General features: G+C 44.3%; 2 protein-coding genes across 2 annotated transcripts; both read right to left on the bottom strand.

The window, feature by feature from the left end:
* Positions 1–6,241: 6,241 nt before the first annotated feature.
* Positions 6,242–6,619, bottom strand: PpBr36_04926 (uncharacterized protein; the record flags this gene model as incomplete). The annotated part of the gene is made up of 1 exon (XM_029892084.1): positions 6,242–6,619. The coding sequence occupies one exon, from the start codon at positions 6,617–6,619 to the stop codon at positions 6,242–6,244; it is 378 nt and encodes a 125-aa protein (XP_029750109.1).
* Positions 6,620–15,647: 9,028 nt separating this feature from the next.
* PpBr36_04925 (uncharacterized protein) lies at positions 15,648–16,127 on the bottom strand (the record flags this gene model as incomplete). The annotated part of the gene is made up of 2 exons (XM_029892083.1): positions 15,648–15,746; positions 15,888–16,127. 2 exons carry the CDS (start codon positions 16,125–16,127, stop codon positions 15,648–15,650), a joined length of 339 nt encoding a protein of 112 aa, XP_029750106.1.
* Between the last annotated feature and the right edge of the window lie 1,009 nt (positions 16,128–17,136).

The following is a 17,136-nucleotide window of genomic DNA, read 5'->3' as shown; positions in this document are numbered from 1 at the left end:
CCCAATGCACCTAATGCGGGGGTACAAAGCTGGATGCTGGGTATTATGCCTTCGTCGGTGTAAAACTAGTTATTAGCAACACGAGTATTTTAAAAACCTATCCACAGTAGACCGAATGTATGCTTTAGTCTGTGTGGTAAATAATTACTGTCCTGCCTGGACACGCAGTGTTCAAGGGTGATTTAACTGAGCTGTGGCTTGATGCAGATTAATAAGACGGCTAGGAACACTTATCTTCTGTGCTTTTATTCAAACATAACAGGCAGAGCCTTTTACGAGATATATTTGATTCTGGCATTATTGACATATCTCCAGCTTCACTTTTGGATTAGTCCTGTAGTCCGAAAGAACGGCTCTTCTGCCACCAGTAGTGTCCTCTTGGCTTGATGAGGTCCGCCAGACGCGCGGATTCTTCCCCGATAAAGAAGAGGCCGTTTTGCAAAGGTGAAGTCTTTTCTATCGTTGCGTTATGCGTTCTCTCGGGCTTCTGAAGCATCATCCGTTGTCTAATAGTCTTGCGCTTAGGGTTTGGAGCCCGCTGCTCCCTGGGGCCGACGCTGAAATAGGCGTGGGGTTGGTCGTTAAGACAGAAGATTTCCAGATATGGAGATTGGAACATTATGCGTTACACGGATTATAATTTCCAGAAATCCGTCTCAACCGGTACCTTCCTACTTTTGAAACCATTGCAAATACAGCGGGAAATTATTGGATTATTTGGGTCACTTCAAGTGTATATAAACACGCAAGCCGGTAGGGACTGTCCCAAATACCTTTTCTGCCCAGCATTTGAAATCCAGTTTTATGCTAAATTTATGTTTACCAAACTCCGTAAAGGTGGACTCCTTTGGGTCGATTTCACTCAACTTTTTATCCATAGGCTATCTCCTATTTATCGGCTCAAACGAAGCCGTACATTTATCTGCCGAAACGCTCGACGAAAAGACGAACGCGGTAATATAAGTGGTAAAAAGGATGGACTAGCGCATTATAACAGTTCGATAGTAAGAATATCTATTAAAGGATTAATCATGCTAGCATTTGGCGCTTTTATCTTGGATATTACAATGAGTTTGTCATGAAGAACGCAGGCTCTATGCTCTCAATATGTTCAAGTTGTTAAGCGAATTGTACGGCCTTTTTACTGGAGAGTATGCAAAGGGAGCCAAGTCGATACTGTAGACAAAAGTGCAGGTCAGACAGAGTAAACAGGGTGAAATTGCAGAAATGAAAAAGAACGAACATTTAAAGTATTTTGAAATTAATGGGCTGAGCTATAAATTGTGATGGAGCCAGACCAAGCTTCTAAAAGTGGGCAGATATTTATACGTCTTGTGAAAAGAACAGGTGTATATACTTAGGTTTTACTGGCTTGCGCTAATAATATTATACTCCAGGAACTTATTAATAATCTGGGAATTCGATTTCCTTCAATAGCTCGCATTAACAATGCGTATTAATAAGAGATATTAAATTCTCCTATTATTACTTACCTATAATTTTTACCAATAAACTTTTTATGGTCTTTATTTATAAGATTTCAATTTTTTTCAAACAAAATATTAACAAGAAGCTGTAATTATAAAAGTAAAATCTTTCCAATATCAATCTGTTGTATTTAAAATAAGTCCCTTTTATCCCAAACCTTGGTTCGTAGACCCTCACCTAAAAAAAGAAAAACAGGTCCCGCAGTATAATAGTTAATACAGTTTACTTACACTAATATATACATGTCCCACATTGTAGCTTTGCAAATTTTATTAAGCTCTCGTATTACAAGTAGCTTTAACCGATATATTGAAACATGGTCATAAGCGTATTTATGCCCAAAAGCCTGTGAAAGCACTGGTAAAGCCGGGGAGTTTAGAGTGGTAGTAACTGCTAACTTTCTGGCTAGTTTATCACTGGTTAGACGGTACATTTATTTACAAATAAGATTGCGCCCTAATCCCCCTCTACTTGCTACCTTGCATTAACATGCATTGTTTGGCCCACTTTATAAGTATGTACGACTCGGTAACTAATGCACAAGTGGAGCCGATTTCATGGGTAATGAAATAAGATTAACACAAATAATTATCTGCGCCTTGCTTATTTTTACATATTCAAAACACTTCATATTCCAATCGCTTGATATGTCCTGGTATTGACTGTAACAAACAGTTCCTCGCTTAGGTCCATGGCTTTAATAATTCGTACCAGATAATTCTATTAACTAAGGACAGGAAAAAAAGAACTGAAACACGAATACTTCCATATTTCCTTTGCAAATCTTAGTTTAGCACCGGCTTTGTCGGAAGCCCGGGATCCGTTACCAACAGCTCGGCCGGGGGCACCAAGCAGGGAAGTGGAACATCTCCACCCACATGATATTATTTATCATTTAAGTTGCAATGTAGAATAGACAATGCAAAGTATAGTATCCTTTCCAACACCCTCCTGATGAAAGCATGTTCATATAAAATCATGGTCCGTGGCAGAGCAACGGAGTAGGAACCATCTTGTCTCCGGTATAATACACCTACGTTGCTATCCAAGTATCAACCCGCCACTTTCACGCTCTATTAGAGTTTATTATTCAGAATCCCTACCGCAACCTATACATTAAAACCTACCAAGACTGCGAACGAATTTCGCCGCAATGAAATCCATTTACATTTACGCTACCAGCGCCCTTTCTCTTATGACAGGAGGGGCCTTGGCTAATCCGAAGGTTTGCTATTTTATAGCAAATATGGACAGCGGAGAGCTTAGGGGAAAGGTTCGAGCGGGAGATCCACTTGACCTTTCCGGGCATAAGTGTACAGTCACTTATAGTTGCTCGATAACATGCAAAGGTTTGCCTAGTTCGTGGACGGTTAATGGCTGGAAATATGTGCCGGGCCAGACTTATCCCCCGAGCAGGGAGGTAAAACATGTCACTTTTGCCGAGCCCTTGGAGCAGGAGGAATCAGTTGAGAAGGGACGAGTTGAGCCAGGTTCAAAAACTCGCTGGAGCGGGTTGAGAAAGTGGATGCGCGCTATTTAACAAAATAACAAATTCTAATTGGTTATTTATAAAACAATAATTAAAAATAAAAACCCAAAATCGGCAATTCAATATACCGATCAAATGGAGATTAAAATCTTTTCTTTCCTTTAGGCAACGCCTATTTATTATTTGATTTTTATTTGGGTATTTTACAAATTAAATGCAAAACTAAATAGTTAATAATGCCGTTTTTTCCATATAGTAAATCCTCGAGATTAACATATACAATCAATAAATTTTCCAATTAAGAATATGAAATAAACTATATAGCATATATATATATATATATATATATATATATATATATATATATATATATATTAAATTTTTTGGTTAACCAAAAATGAAAAGTTTTGAGAATCGGTTATGGGTTAAAAATTATGAAAAAGAAATAAATATTGTATATACGTTATGTACGGTATTTAAACGCTGATAAATATTAAAAAATTGTTCACCAATTTGGTTTTTATATTACCGGAAATAGCAAAGTTAAAATTACCATCACCAAAGTTTCACTTTGTATTATTATTACATATTATTTTATAGTAAATATCATTTTTAAAATTAAATAAATTTGTTTGTGCCAATATTCGTAATATTAAAATAAAAAAGAATTGTCGAACGAATAAATATGTCTATTTTATTAAAACACATAGCGGTACTAAATGCTATTTTCAACGTACAAACCGTATATTTTTAGGATTTCTATTTATTTTTTATAGCGGAATATTAATCGCCGAATTGACGAAAATACCGCCATGAGCGGCGAAATTCGACAAGTTGTCCTCAAACTAGACTAGAATGAGCGCGTCGTTGGGTGGACCTGACCCACAGGTACAACCAACGCCGCAATTGAGCTACGAAATGGAACGAAGTGGATCAATTGCGGAGTGTTCGTTCTAGGATGAGCCCTGAGACTACTCCAGCGAGTTTCTGAACCGGGCTCATGTCTGAACTCTTGGAGCAGGTCCACTTCCTTTAGCCAGCAGTCAGTTTCTACAGCACCCAGCAAAAATCTTCATCGGGATGTTTACGGTCTAATTCTCCATCAGATTCGTCCGGTTTATACTCAATTATTAAGCTCCAATTCTTTTGTTTCAAAGTGATGTAACCGTCACAATCGTTTTGTACGCGGGAACGTCATGTATACAAGAGCAACCGCTAGTCATTTGCGGGAAAGCAGGTAGAATTCGGAACACAAAGGCTTACGGTGTTTTTACAGGGCAAGGGACCAGGGCTTGTGATATTATTTGTTTTGGCGGTTGGCGGCGTGACATGCGTATATTTTGATTTGTCTTGTCGATCGATTTCATGGCTATGTATTGCATGGTGCGGATAGCGACTACGTGGGTTTGCAGCTGTGCCTGATGGTGAAGGGCTCCTGTCTTTTAATTAGAAATGACATGTGCATACCATTTATGATTATTAGAAGGTTTGGTTATATTTGTAATGGGATAAACTGAAAAGACTACTGCTAAGCATTAGTAAATTTACCGCCATACTAGAAAAGAGCGACCTGCGGGACAGGGAAGAAAGAAAAGGCAGAAAAAAAGAGACAGGTGAAGAGGGTAATATATAATAAGGAGAACCGGCCGTTATGTTTTATCCTCATGGGTTGCTTTTAATATTACTCTTCCCTCTTAGCGGTACCACTAGACTTGGCGACCCTGAAGTGGCTGTGTTGTTTTCATTTTGACCTTTTATAACTATTTCATTGGTTTTTCACAATACACCATATTTTATAGGTTGCTAGCCTTGGAAGACCGCTTTCTAAGGCTGCCATTTATACGCTCATACTATTAAGATCAACAGAAACACTGTAAGTTTAAAAATCAGGATGTTGACTTTTAAGTCAAATGAATGAAAATGATCAACTTGCAAATTAATATATATTTCATCAAACGTAATAGAGAATATCTTCTACTAAGCATTTTGCGTTAAAGGCGGTTTATAATTAATTCTATCTAAGTTTTCGAAGTTAGAAAATTAAACTTGAATACAAATTCTCGCAACCAAAATATTAAAGTATAATTTCATTTCTCTGTGTGAATATAAGATTAAGATTGTCGTATACATAATAGAAAAACAAAAACATAACTGAGAATCTTTTTTAAGCCTGTAACTAAAAATTTGCCAGTAGAATTCCACTGAATTTTGCAAAGGAAATGTTAAAGACAGTATTTAATTACAAATGACTTGAGTTATATAAACTCTGATTATTGGATGGACGCATGAGCAATTGTTTCTTTTTAGTAAAGAAATCTCAATCGTGAGCCGAATGACCGCAAAGGAGCTGCCCTTAAACCGGTAGCGGAATTTTCGTAGTTATGTTTTACTTTCAAAACCCAGCAGAAGAATCAAATGACGAATCATTTGGTCAGTCCACTTTTCCGCTTTTAGTCTCCCCAAAGAGGTATCCTGAAGAACAAGCTTTCAACAGCCAGGGCTTCCCCGAGGAACCCACATGCAGTATTAGGAATCTTCCAGAAGATTCAATCACGATGAATTGTGAAGAAGCTGCACAAGGTCATACTCCCGACGAGCTCCCGCCTCTGCCTTGCTACGAAACTTCCAATCCAGCCACGCTTTGGGCCCGTCCGGCCACCGAGGGCACCTTTCGAAGGGTTTCGCTCTAAGATGCTGCAAGTGCGTGCCGTTCTGGTTGAGGTCACCCACAAAAGAGCCGTCCGCACTCGCGACAATACAAACATACGCGGGCTCCGCAATGTGACCACTCGTCCAGGCTCACTAAGCCTTACCAGGCGGCTTTGAGTCCGATTGGTTGCAGTCAACCAGGACAGAGCGGTCGAGTATGACCGTTGCCGGAGTGGTTTCGTTTCACTGTTTCGGGGCTTAACCCGTAGATATCCGGAGCTTCTTGGCATAGCAGAGCAATTTCGAGAAAACGCTTGACTGCAGGGAACCTGTTATTTTTATTGATTGGCCTGATTGAGAAAAGATTAAGAATGAGATGTGTCTATTAAATGATGTGTTCCATCCAAGCCTAAACAGGAATCCAGAAACTCAGTACTTTTCCCCAAGGTGCGTGCACCCATATCCTCCCTCAACTGCTGCAGACTTGGAACAATCACACCACCACTCCATCCCCTCTCCTTTTTTCTATCCTTTGACAAAATCCCAGCTGACCCAAAACTAGCTTGTTCCAGAGTCCTTGTGGGCCCCCTGGCTAACCAGCACGCGGGAAGCCCTCTAGTAGGTGCAGGTGCACTCGCAAGTGTTGCGCAGGGGAAGGCAGCCTCCAGTCCTCAGACCCTCGATGCTGATCGCGTCACGGCACTTCGCAGGGCCGAATTTAGCCTCGAACAGGCACGCAGTGATGCAGTTCTCGAGCTTGCGGTATTTGAACTCGCAGTGGCCATCGGCCTGCCACGTCTTCTTGGACACAGGGGCGTCGCTGTTGGTGTTGGCCTTCTCGGCGGTGCTGGCCATGGAAACGTCGGGGGTGGTGGCGGTGTCAACCTCGGCGTTGGATGTCGCGGCCTGGGCCTCGTTGGTTTCGGGGCTAGCCGAGGGAAGGGCAGCCGCGAGGGCGAAGAAGAGGGTGGCGGCGAAGGTCTTGATCTGCATTTTGGCGGATGGTGGCTTTGTGAACAAAGAGTGTATAAAGTTGGATTTGGCTGGGCCGATTGAGTAAGCTAGGAGAGGTGCTTGAGAAAGCTGGTTTTGTAGGATGTAATGAATGTGGTGATGTGTTGTGATATTTTCCGATAGAATGGGTGGTGCAATGGTTTTCGTTTTATAGAAAGTCGAGATGATGCCGGCGGATATCATTCAATGTTTGAAATGTTGTGATTTTGCAGGCATACCCTTTACTGCGAAAAGACCTGTCGACACTTCTCCATATTCGTGGTTGGTTGTCGACGGATTTTCGCTGTCTTCATGCAAAAGTCAATTTTAAAATTGCACACCGCTCATCGTCATATCCGCCAGCAAGAAAATTCAACGCACAAAAAAAAAAAAAAAACCTCGCCCAAGGGGGCACTCACGAAAAGGCTTTGCAGCATATGGAGTTTCGCAAGGCTACCCTCACTGCAAAAGAGGTATTTTCCCCCTTTCACGTGATGCCGATCTCGAAAAGGAGAGTAGATTCCAAAAATTACGATCTGGAACTTACGTAAACGCCAAGTTGGCCTCCCTGGCTTCCGGAGTCAAGAGAATTTCCTCATTTGTCACCGAAAAAGGAGAATGATAATCACCTTCGCTCGGCCATCATCCCCGAGGCCGATTGCCTTGCCTTGGGCCTCCCAACAACAACTTGTGAAAGCTCACAGAATGACCGAGAAGACGGAACTGTAATAAATTGAGGGAGAAAGGTGTTTCCCAGATGATCTGCACTATAACAGAATGCACCCATGGCTAAGCTCGGAAAATAATTCCCGTGAATAATGATTAGGCTGATCAATATTCCACACGAAAAAAAAAAAAACTCGACAAATGCACCTAAACATCCAAGTGGAAATTCGATTGCATGGACGTCTAATTGCTGGACTGGATTCACGTAAACCGAAACCAAGAGGGCTGGTTGCTGATCAAACATCGGCTTTGCCAGAAAGTTCTGAGGGAGTTTTCCGCCCCCCATACATTGCCCTCTTTAGTCTCCGTCGAATATAACACCCTCGCCAAAATCAGGTTGTTGGCTGAAGTTAAATAGGGATTATTCACGTCTTGGATTGACTAGCGATGCAAAGAAGGACTGCCCTTAGAAGAGATTGAAATAGTTTCATGCGTCGATATTACTCAATAGAAGCACTTGTGCGCATGAAAAAAAATTACTACTATGACTACAGTACCATGCATTGGGTGAGGCTTATGGTCAAAAAGGCCTCCCCGCCGACGCCGTTCTCTACCTAGCTTTTTCTTTTCTCAAATTTTCAACCCCTTAATCAGCCGGCCGAAGCTTTCTGATTGAGCCAGCACGAAGTAGTCATAACTCGGGGATACTGGCAAAAAAAAAAAAAAAGCCCAAGTCAAATACCATCTTTCACACAGTAACACTCCTTGCTCACTCTCTCTGCTGCAGCTCAGATTTAATTAGTCAGTACTACAGATTGGCAGGCCAGGTTCTCGAAAAATGGCAAAATCAAAAGCTCAAGTGGTGTTTTCCCGAAAGCTGCGCCGGTACATTCTATGGCCTCCATCAAAAGTTCAAAACTGTCCAATGCAGAACAGCTTCCATGGGGCTTGCAGGTGGAAGACTCAGTTTGGCACAAAGCAGACAAAGCCCATCAAAATAATCAATGACTATTTGATGCCATTCCTTTCATTTCTCCCGTTGCACCTGTCCTGCTTCGGCAAATATTTTGACCAGTCTCAAAAGAAGTCAATGGTCGTCGGCTCTCCTTTCACATGTCTTGTTGCTTTTTTTGGATCAACCAAAAAGCAATGGCTTCGAGAAGGGTTCAATTCCTCGAGGGAACGTGGCAGACGATAAATGTCATCAAGTCTGACCAAATATTTCCTGCGTCTCCGCAAAGCTAGCAGAGTAAGCGTTGTCCAGGCTCCCAAATCTAACGCTCACAAACTCCGGTTAACGTTTGTGGCACTCCATGATCTTGCGGGATAAATAACTAGTTAAGTTGTAACCGCGATATCTGAAGGACATTTTACGAGTATAGACCCTTCGCACAAGCAGGTCAGGCAGAAGCTCGCCTTATATAGACGGCCCTGCGCAGCTCGTTTGCCATGGGTCCGGGTCCGGGTCCTGCCTCCCCCTTTTGCCGTGCATAAAGGCTGGAATGGCCGTTTATGCCCTGACTCGGCCCGGATCCATTATATACACATTGGGGCTTAGCCCGCTTGGCGCGCCTGCTCGTGTTGTTCCGCCGGTCAGCCCGACTGTTAAATCCACGGGCCCCTTTGTCTAAGTCTCGATTTGAATAGCCATGAGCCTTGTACAGTATTGATATGTTTCACACAATAGGATCAAATGTTCACCTCGTACTCGGCCTTGAAGTATCTGACAGTGGTTCAGTTCTTTTTTGTTGGAACTTGGAAGAGAGTGAATACTCGCTACTAAACAGGATCACCTTCCCAATACAGATGAGGGATTCGACCTCGAATCAGCGCATGAACGGCAGATTCCGGAGCCTTTTTTACTCGACACAAAGTTCGGTTCCAAGGCCTGGATCCATGGAACACAAGTGGTACAAGGCAGTGATTTTCAAACAAAATAAGTACTAGTGGAAAAGAATAAAAGAAGTGGTCGATTTTGGTCATTGATTTTCAGATATATCCAATTATTTGGAAGCAAAGTTACAGAGCATCCAGAACTCTAACTTCACTCTAAACTAGGTCCTTAATTCGAAATGTTTTCTTGCTCCAAGTTATAAAAAGCAAGGGCCTCCCAGAAAAGCTTTTCTAACTGTAGAGGCAACCTGGAAAAGCAAACGATTTGTATGAGTGCTCGCCTCAGATTTAACATTTGATTACAATAGCAGTGTTGGCATCAATTCGAGTCTTTCGAAAATTTTAACATACTAACAAACCTCAGATATGGCTTGCCATATCGCCCTTGCCATGCTACTCACTTGAGAGCTAATCCTGTCACAGGAACAGCCCAAAGTTTTTGGGGCACATTCCTGAGGTACCGGAGGTAGTAAATTCACTGCAGGTGCATCTGCATGCACTCCGTCTATTAATGACAGCAACTGACTCAGGCGTTGCCGTTGAGGGTGATTTGGACTCTAATAGCGGCGTTGTGAAAGCAGGCCCTGGAATGACCTCCAGTTGGGGTCCCTCACTACTCGGAGGTGGAGTGCTAAGGTCGCAAACTACCTCAACCAGGCTTTTTAGCAACAAATCGCTTATTCGCCATGTTTTGTGGTCGGCCTTCGATACAACACAGTCTGCTCACTGAGACGGATCTAGCTGCTGGACCATACGTCATCCGCGTCTGGGTTTGGATATGCGTCCAGGATCAGATTAGGGGCTGCTGAAAAGCCCCTAGTTTAGCAAGCTCTTGCAGAGCAGATAGCTCATATCTTCAAGCAAAGGCATAGATCCGGATGCTTGTTGCAAACTCTGAATTGAGCTTCTCATCAGGTGTCGACCCTCTTGGTTCTAGACATCCATATGTCTCCGAGTCTCGATAAAGAAGCGTTTTCATAATCAGTGTTGGACGATTTCTGCGTGTCTGATAGGATGTAGATGGCCTCAACAATAGTAAAACGGTAAAACAGAGCGGTAAGAGCAGTCGACTCAATCTATCCAGCCTAATTATCTCTATAGGGTCTGACCGAGAGGCTTCAAGATGAACGCATCCAAGCAAGACGGCAAAGACGCAGCGAATACGCAAAGAAGCAGAGATGACAGCATCATTTGCATTTGGCCAGCACTGGAGGGATTCGCCCAAGCACAAAGACGAGGTACAGCCCAATGGTTGAGCAGAGCCAGGCAGGTGTCCAGTACAGTATACTGTATCGCCGTCGTGGATTCATGGCACATTGCTCTTCGCTCTGGAAGTAGTAAATTGCAAGCATTGACTAACCCCTTGAACATTTTAGAACCAAATATCTACCTGCGGCAAGGTAACAAATTCTTTTCTTGAATATGTCCAGGGTTAGGGGTTCACAAATAGGAGCTAACAATGCTAAATAGTCCGTGAAACGGTACGATAAAGTCGCGGCGGATAGCAGTGGTACAACCAGCGACAGCGGGCCAAGACAGAACCCATATGAGCAGCGAACTTCGGTCAGAGCATGTTCTAGGGAATACATGACAGGACCTCAAGTTCTCTGGCTTAGTCCTTGAACATGCTTGAACTTTCGGTAAGTGATGGAGAAGGAATTCATGAGCAGGGAAAAGCCTGAAAATGATTGTATTATTGTGCGTTGATTACTTCATAATTGATTCTGTTCATAAATGCACTGTTTTATCATTAGAAATCTCCGAGCGCCGTAGAATGTGGGCGCCGGAAAAGTGATACCCAACGCCACTCGTCGATTGGGTTCGTTCCGTCAACTTGCGATCAACGAAGAGATAGCACTGCTGAGAAACCGGTTTCACAACAGAAACACCTCCTGCCAATAGCCTAATCATCACCAAGCGACGATTAACCCCACGCTTTGCTACCATTTCTAGCATTGTAAGTTAAATCATGCGCCCGCTCCTGGTTGTGCATGTGGAGAGCCTTCTGTATTTAAAATGCTCGTTCGTGATCTTATAAGCGATAACTGCCAAGCTTCTATTTGTATGCTCTACCATTAGAAGAGCAGCAAAGCCTTCCAACCGTAAGCCAACATGGATTCCTGATTCAACCATGCAGCCTTTCTCCTGCGCAGTGCTGTTGGTTCTCTAGGTTGAACTGGCCTAGAGACGTGAATAACCACACCAACAGCAGCAGAGGTGCGCCCAGGTTTCAGGTCAAGGTAATGACCCACGGCATATATCCCTGATGCCCCAAGTCGCCCAGATAAAAGAATCCGCATTCGGAGCATTATGAACAGACCTCGGCGCGTGGGCTGAATGCTTCCCTAGGCTCTCGAGTGTAATCTATTGGCAGCACCACATTTGCATCAGTTTCACCCAGGAAGCGCTCCCTATTGGCCCTACAGCAGATAAGGGTTGTTTTACACTGCCTTTAACGCGAACCTACCATACACACATTTTGCATTGTCTGATCACGGATAACTGACAGGTATGTGACTATCGTATTTTCTCACTATAGAATGCTGCGGCACGTCAACCATACCAAGTGCGGGGAGCAAGCGCACAATCCGACTGGCTTGTCTTGCAGTTGGTCGGCGTACTTAGCGTTTTGATTCGGGGAATAGTAAGTGAGTGGGCAGCCATTCGTAACCCCACTTTGACAGCGCAAACAGGGCTGCGTAGTAACACTCAAATTATGGGTGACAAATCTATACAGTACCATCGTATAACCATCAGGACACCACTAAGGTGTGTCTTGTTTAGTAAGTAGCGTCGAGAAGAGAAAAACCATGTTCAGGTTTTTAAAGAGGTGGGTAGGAGAGAAAACCCCCGACAAAGTTCTTGGCAAAGCCGGCCCTGCAGTTGGGCAAAAAAACGACGCATAAAAAAGGATATAGGCCTTTCTGCCAAGACAGCATGCATGCCATTGCCCACTCTTCGATGAATGACCTACGTCAACGAGTTATAAATATATCCCCTTGGACCATTGTAATCCCCAGTTTGTCGGGCGGCATTTCGTGGCTGACTCCCAAGGCCCTCAGCACGGATACTGATGGCTCTTGACTGTGTTTAAATACACACACACACACACATATATATATATATATATATATATATATACATGACCATCTGCGAGGGGAAAAAACACATAGTTTGGCAGGCCCTGGCCCCAGCCCGGTGCTAACAACCTGACCAACTACCAGCACACGGGGCTCAGTGACGTCTATAAAGTCGTTGGTTGGGTCTGATCCATCGTTGTCGGTAGATTCGCGCGGTAGTTTCTTAAAGTGTTGTCTGGCTCCCAGTTGATGCTTCTGCAGCTCCGCATCGTCATTGGTGCCAAATGATAGCCCGATGTGGAACCATAACTTCCAAGCCGGAGGGTGTTAGTTCCGAACATCTCGTACCATATCTCTAGAACCCTGCTTACGGTACATTAAGCGCCCTGTATTTACGAGTGGAAGGCATTCTATGGGGGCTCCGTAGGGTAACGAGGCATGTGGGGGACAAAATGTAATTGACCGCCAACAGGCCATATCGCTGACATGCTAACCATTCATGTTATGCGCTGAGTTTCTTTGGGTATAGCAGCTGCTATGAGTGAAGGAGGATTCCGGGGATAATCTACAAAGGTAGCAGACCTAAACAAAGTAGCCCTGCGCGTCTCCAGCGCGTCGTCAGCTGTAATCTCTTCTTTTCTCCTCAGTTATCTTCGTTAGTAGCGCCTAATACACTGAGATTCTCCACTTTGTGCACAGCCGTGACATCAACCAGACCTTCCATCGGACATAGCTGACTGTTCAAGCGGCATAGAGCAGGGTGTGAGCCGGGATACTCACAGAATATACTCAGTCCAAGAGAACGACACTGTTAACACTCATATTTGCATCTGATGTAACTTCTATTTTCAGGACAGACCTTCAATAAAAAATCTCCAAGATATGCCGACGGCCAGGGGCTACCTCAGGTCTCTTGGAGGCTCTTTTAGTTGCATCAACTTTGGGATCCATATATCTGCAGCCAGGTCAATCGCCTCCAGACATTCATAATAGTCGATGAGTTGGCTAGGCTCGTTGACCGTTGCGAGTGGCTCTGGTTGCGCGATACTATTTTCCGTTGTCGAGGTCAAGGCTCTAGAGGTCTTCCCGTGTTGCGCCCAGCCCTCCTCCTCAAAGCATAATTCATATGATATGTAGGATGAAAGATTAGCCGCACTGTCACTCGTAGGCCGTCTCCGCTGGCATACTTTTATCAGTGTACGTCAAAGCCCCTATCCGAATGTTGCCAATAAACTGTACCGCTTTCCATACTTTGTTTCCCTCATATAATGTATGAAATTTCAATAGCCGAATTTAGCATGTGGCTCTCAACCAAACCGTCTTCTCAACAATACTTGCGCCACGGTTGGTATCCCTTTTGCATTGCACAAATTAAGTCGGAACCCACCCTACCCACCACCCTGCCACCAACCCGTTATATTGACTATTTAATTAGTTGCCGCGACACAATCAATCATATTCAGAATCTGAAGATGATCCTTCTGGAATAGCCTCAATTGCCCCCGCCTCCATTTGTGTGCATTGGATCCCCCGAAATCGAACGAACGTCGAATTAGGGTCCAGTTCGACCCTCTGTCTTTTACGTGGTCCAATCGCTTCAATTTGGGCTTCCAATACCTGGATTCGTTCCCAAGCTGTTGCAGGTTTTCGCTAACAATGGTCTCAGTGCTCAGACTAGACCCCTGCAGGGTCCGAGCGCTTCATGTACCTTTCAGCCGCATGGGTTATCGACCAATCACATTGCTCTAAAAGATCGCGATCTGAATCCAGAGCGTTCTTTGGATGGACCCACAGGTACATTGCAAAGCCTGCAATTGAGCCACGTACCACGTGGTTCAATTGTGGAGCTCTGGGCTTCAGGGATGAGCCCTGAGACAACTATTGGCACGAGCGCGGCGAGTCGTTTTTAAAACCCCAAACAACCGAAGTGCTGTCAACGCAAATCCAAATCCGGGCGCCTGGCTGGGCCCTGGCTACCGCCTATAGCCCTTTGAAAGCGCCAATCGCCTCGGCGTCGAAAATATGGCTTTCCGGCGTAATAAATGCGGAGCTTGCGGCAAATTCCAGGTCCGCTTTAAAAGTGGCCTATCCGTACCCTATCTGGACGCAATTATTTTTGTGCTTTTCCGAACCATCCGTATATACCACCAGCGCCACATGGCGCTGGGTAAGTTTCAACATGGCATTCCATATCAAAACTTATGAACGACTAACATTAGTCCAGGCAATGCTTATTAACATCCCTATATTAGCCTTGCTCCTGCTTGGCTGGGCTGTCTCTCTTCCACCTCTAACGATGGTCCATCAACGATTTTTCGGCCAGCGAAATCCAAACTGGAAAGAAATTAACTGGGTTAGCTGGCTATTACTTTGTGTATCTTGTATTATGTTATTTTTCAGCCTTATCTTTTCTGGATCGCATTGGTCATGGAGCTCGCCCTCAGCGATCACTGTTTGGATATTTACCGGTTGCCTTGTCCTAGCATATGCGATACAGCAGTCTTTTTGGGATTAAAACCACACCGGATACACGCATGATGCCCTTAAAGGTACTAGCGGAAAGTCGCTCCGTGGCGCTCGTCGGCATTGCGACAGCCATGGCAGCAGCCGCATACGGAATCACGTTATACTATACGCCCCGCCTCTTCTCATTCACTAGGAAAGCAAGCCTTATTCAAGGAAGTCGATCCGTCGGCATCAAAGACAGCCAAAAATCTGCCGCCAATAAGATGCTTGGCTTGTTCGATGACTTCCAACCACTAGTCTGAATTTCTGGACCATCACAAGATGGCGCATCCTGGCCAGAATTTTCACGCCACGTATAATAAGAAAGCTCTTAATGCTGCTCTCAACTGGGAGCAAAAGACACCTGAAGATCGGCCACCTGTGTATTGCTTGGCCTGTCGGACATACCAAAATTCCTGGCCTGAATTTGAAAAGCATCACATGCAGTCCCATCCTGGCCGCAATTTTACTTGAACCTAGATTCACTTCTACAACGACAAGACTGCCAACGAACTAGTCGAGAGCTTTCTAGTATGAATCGTACAGTTATGTTACTCAAGGGGGATTGGGGGATTGAAGGTTTGAGGTGATACTGTCCACAGACATTATCTCAGGCTTTGTGACTTGGGATGAGCCCGCCTTGTCGAAATTTGAAAAGAAAGGGGGGACGTCAGCAATACTTCACCTTTATTACCGTAAGAAACTTGAATGGACCCACAAGCAAAAAGCGCTATTGACGTAATTGATGGAACTTTCTGTAAATGCAAGACTTCTTCTTCATAGTAACTTAATGCTAACAACACGGCCTTCTTGGAACGAAGAGTGTCAAACAACGCAGCGCCTTCGGCCACTACAACCGACAGATGTCCGCTCATTGAATCTACTTATGCTGATTGTTGCTCCACCTCTAATGTATTGCCCCAGTAACCACATACGGCCGGCAAAGACTGATACCTCCAGATATCCCCTGGCTTTGCCCTTGACTGTGGCAAGGGAGCTGGTTCCAAATCCCTCGCACATTGAGAGGCCCTTTTAACATTCTTGAGAGAAACTGTATATTTCTTTCCCTCAACTATGATTGTGCCTGTCTGCTTAAATTTGATGCAATTCACGCTTGAGCTTACATGATGGTTGGCTACGACTGTAACCTGGCACCCATTATATTTGATGGCCTTGCCAGGTTTTCTGGAGGGCCGGTTGTTGCCAGATTTTGTGGAGGGCGAGTTGTTGCCAGATTTTGTGGAGGGCGAGTTGTTGCCAGATCCGGAGACGGGCGAGTCGGGGGTAAGTAAGAGCTCCCTCATGGCGGCGGCAGATTGGACGACGGCCAGGGCGGCGGCGAGATAGGTCGTTGAGAGTCGCATGATACTATAATAAATAATATGGCAGTAAAACAGAGTTGTGTAATAACAAAACTGAGTATTAGAGATAAATAACCAAAGGAAAGGATAAAGGAAACAAACGAGTTACAAAGAGGAATCGCGAATCTTGCAAAGTGAATGCACAACCAAGTAGAAACGGACTCTGGCAAAAGGCCGAGGTACCCAATGGACGTGCGACGAGTCTTATTTATTTTGTAAATATTTCCAATTATAAATCTCCAAATGTACGATGTTGGTTGGTTGCGGAAAAACAATTGGAAAAAGCTTTTTTCTCGGCGTTGTTTATGAGTTGTTCATAATTCAAAGGGGCGCAAAATCCTTGCAAAAGGCGTTGTGCAAAAATAACTATACCGGGATTTCGACCTGTGCTTACCACGGGGGTTCCTGATCGTTACCCCTGTGCGGGTTTAGTTGATCCCTCCGCGAGAAGTAAACTAGTGAAGGCGCACGCAAAAACGTATGGTGGTAGGGGAGGGAATCTTTCGCCCGATGCAATTGTAGCCCTGCCACCGTACGTGTATGCGTGGGCCTTTACTAGCTTTACTGTTTGCGGGAGGAATCGAGTACCTGAATTATTCTTGCCTCCAAAATTATTAACAAAGTCGGCAACGCCCCCAAGGCCCACACCACTGGACGACAGAGTCAGGGGAGGGATTTACTGTGTAATAATGGTACGAGTAAAAATCCCCATCCCTGAACAGTTAGCACAGCGCTGGGGGCCTTGTGGGTGTTCCCAAATTTGGCGATAGTTTTTGCAAAAGAAAAAAAAAGAAATTACTGTGCGGTGGGTACAGCACCTGTCCAAAAATAACGCAACGCGACAGGGGTATTTTTACACCGCGTTTTGGATCGCGTTACCCTCCCAAAAACTCACCCTTTTCAATCCACCACAACTCGGCCAAAACATGTCAAACGAACGTGCTTTTGGGCTTGCCTTAACCGGAAACCGCCAAAAATGTAATAAATTTAAACCAAAAATACGTACCGCGAT

This window comes from Pyricularia pennisetigena, chromosome 6 (genome assembly GCF_004337985.1).
Source record: "Pyricularia pennisetigena strain Br36 chromosome 6, whole genome shotgun sequence".
Lineage (NCBI taxonomy): Eukaryota > Fungi > Ascomycota > Sordariomycetes > Magnaporthales > Pyriculariaceae > Pyricularia > Pyricularia pennisetigena.
Note: the sequence above shows the minus strand (reverse complement) of the source record. Positions and strands in the feature narration are given on the sequence as shown.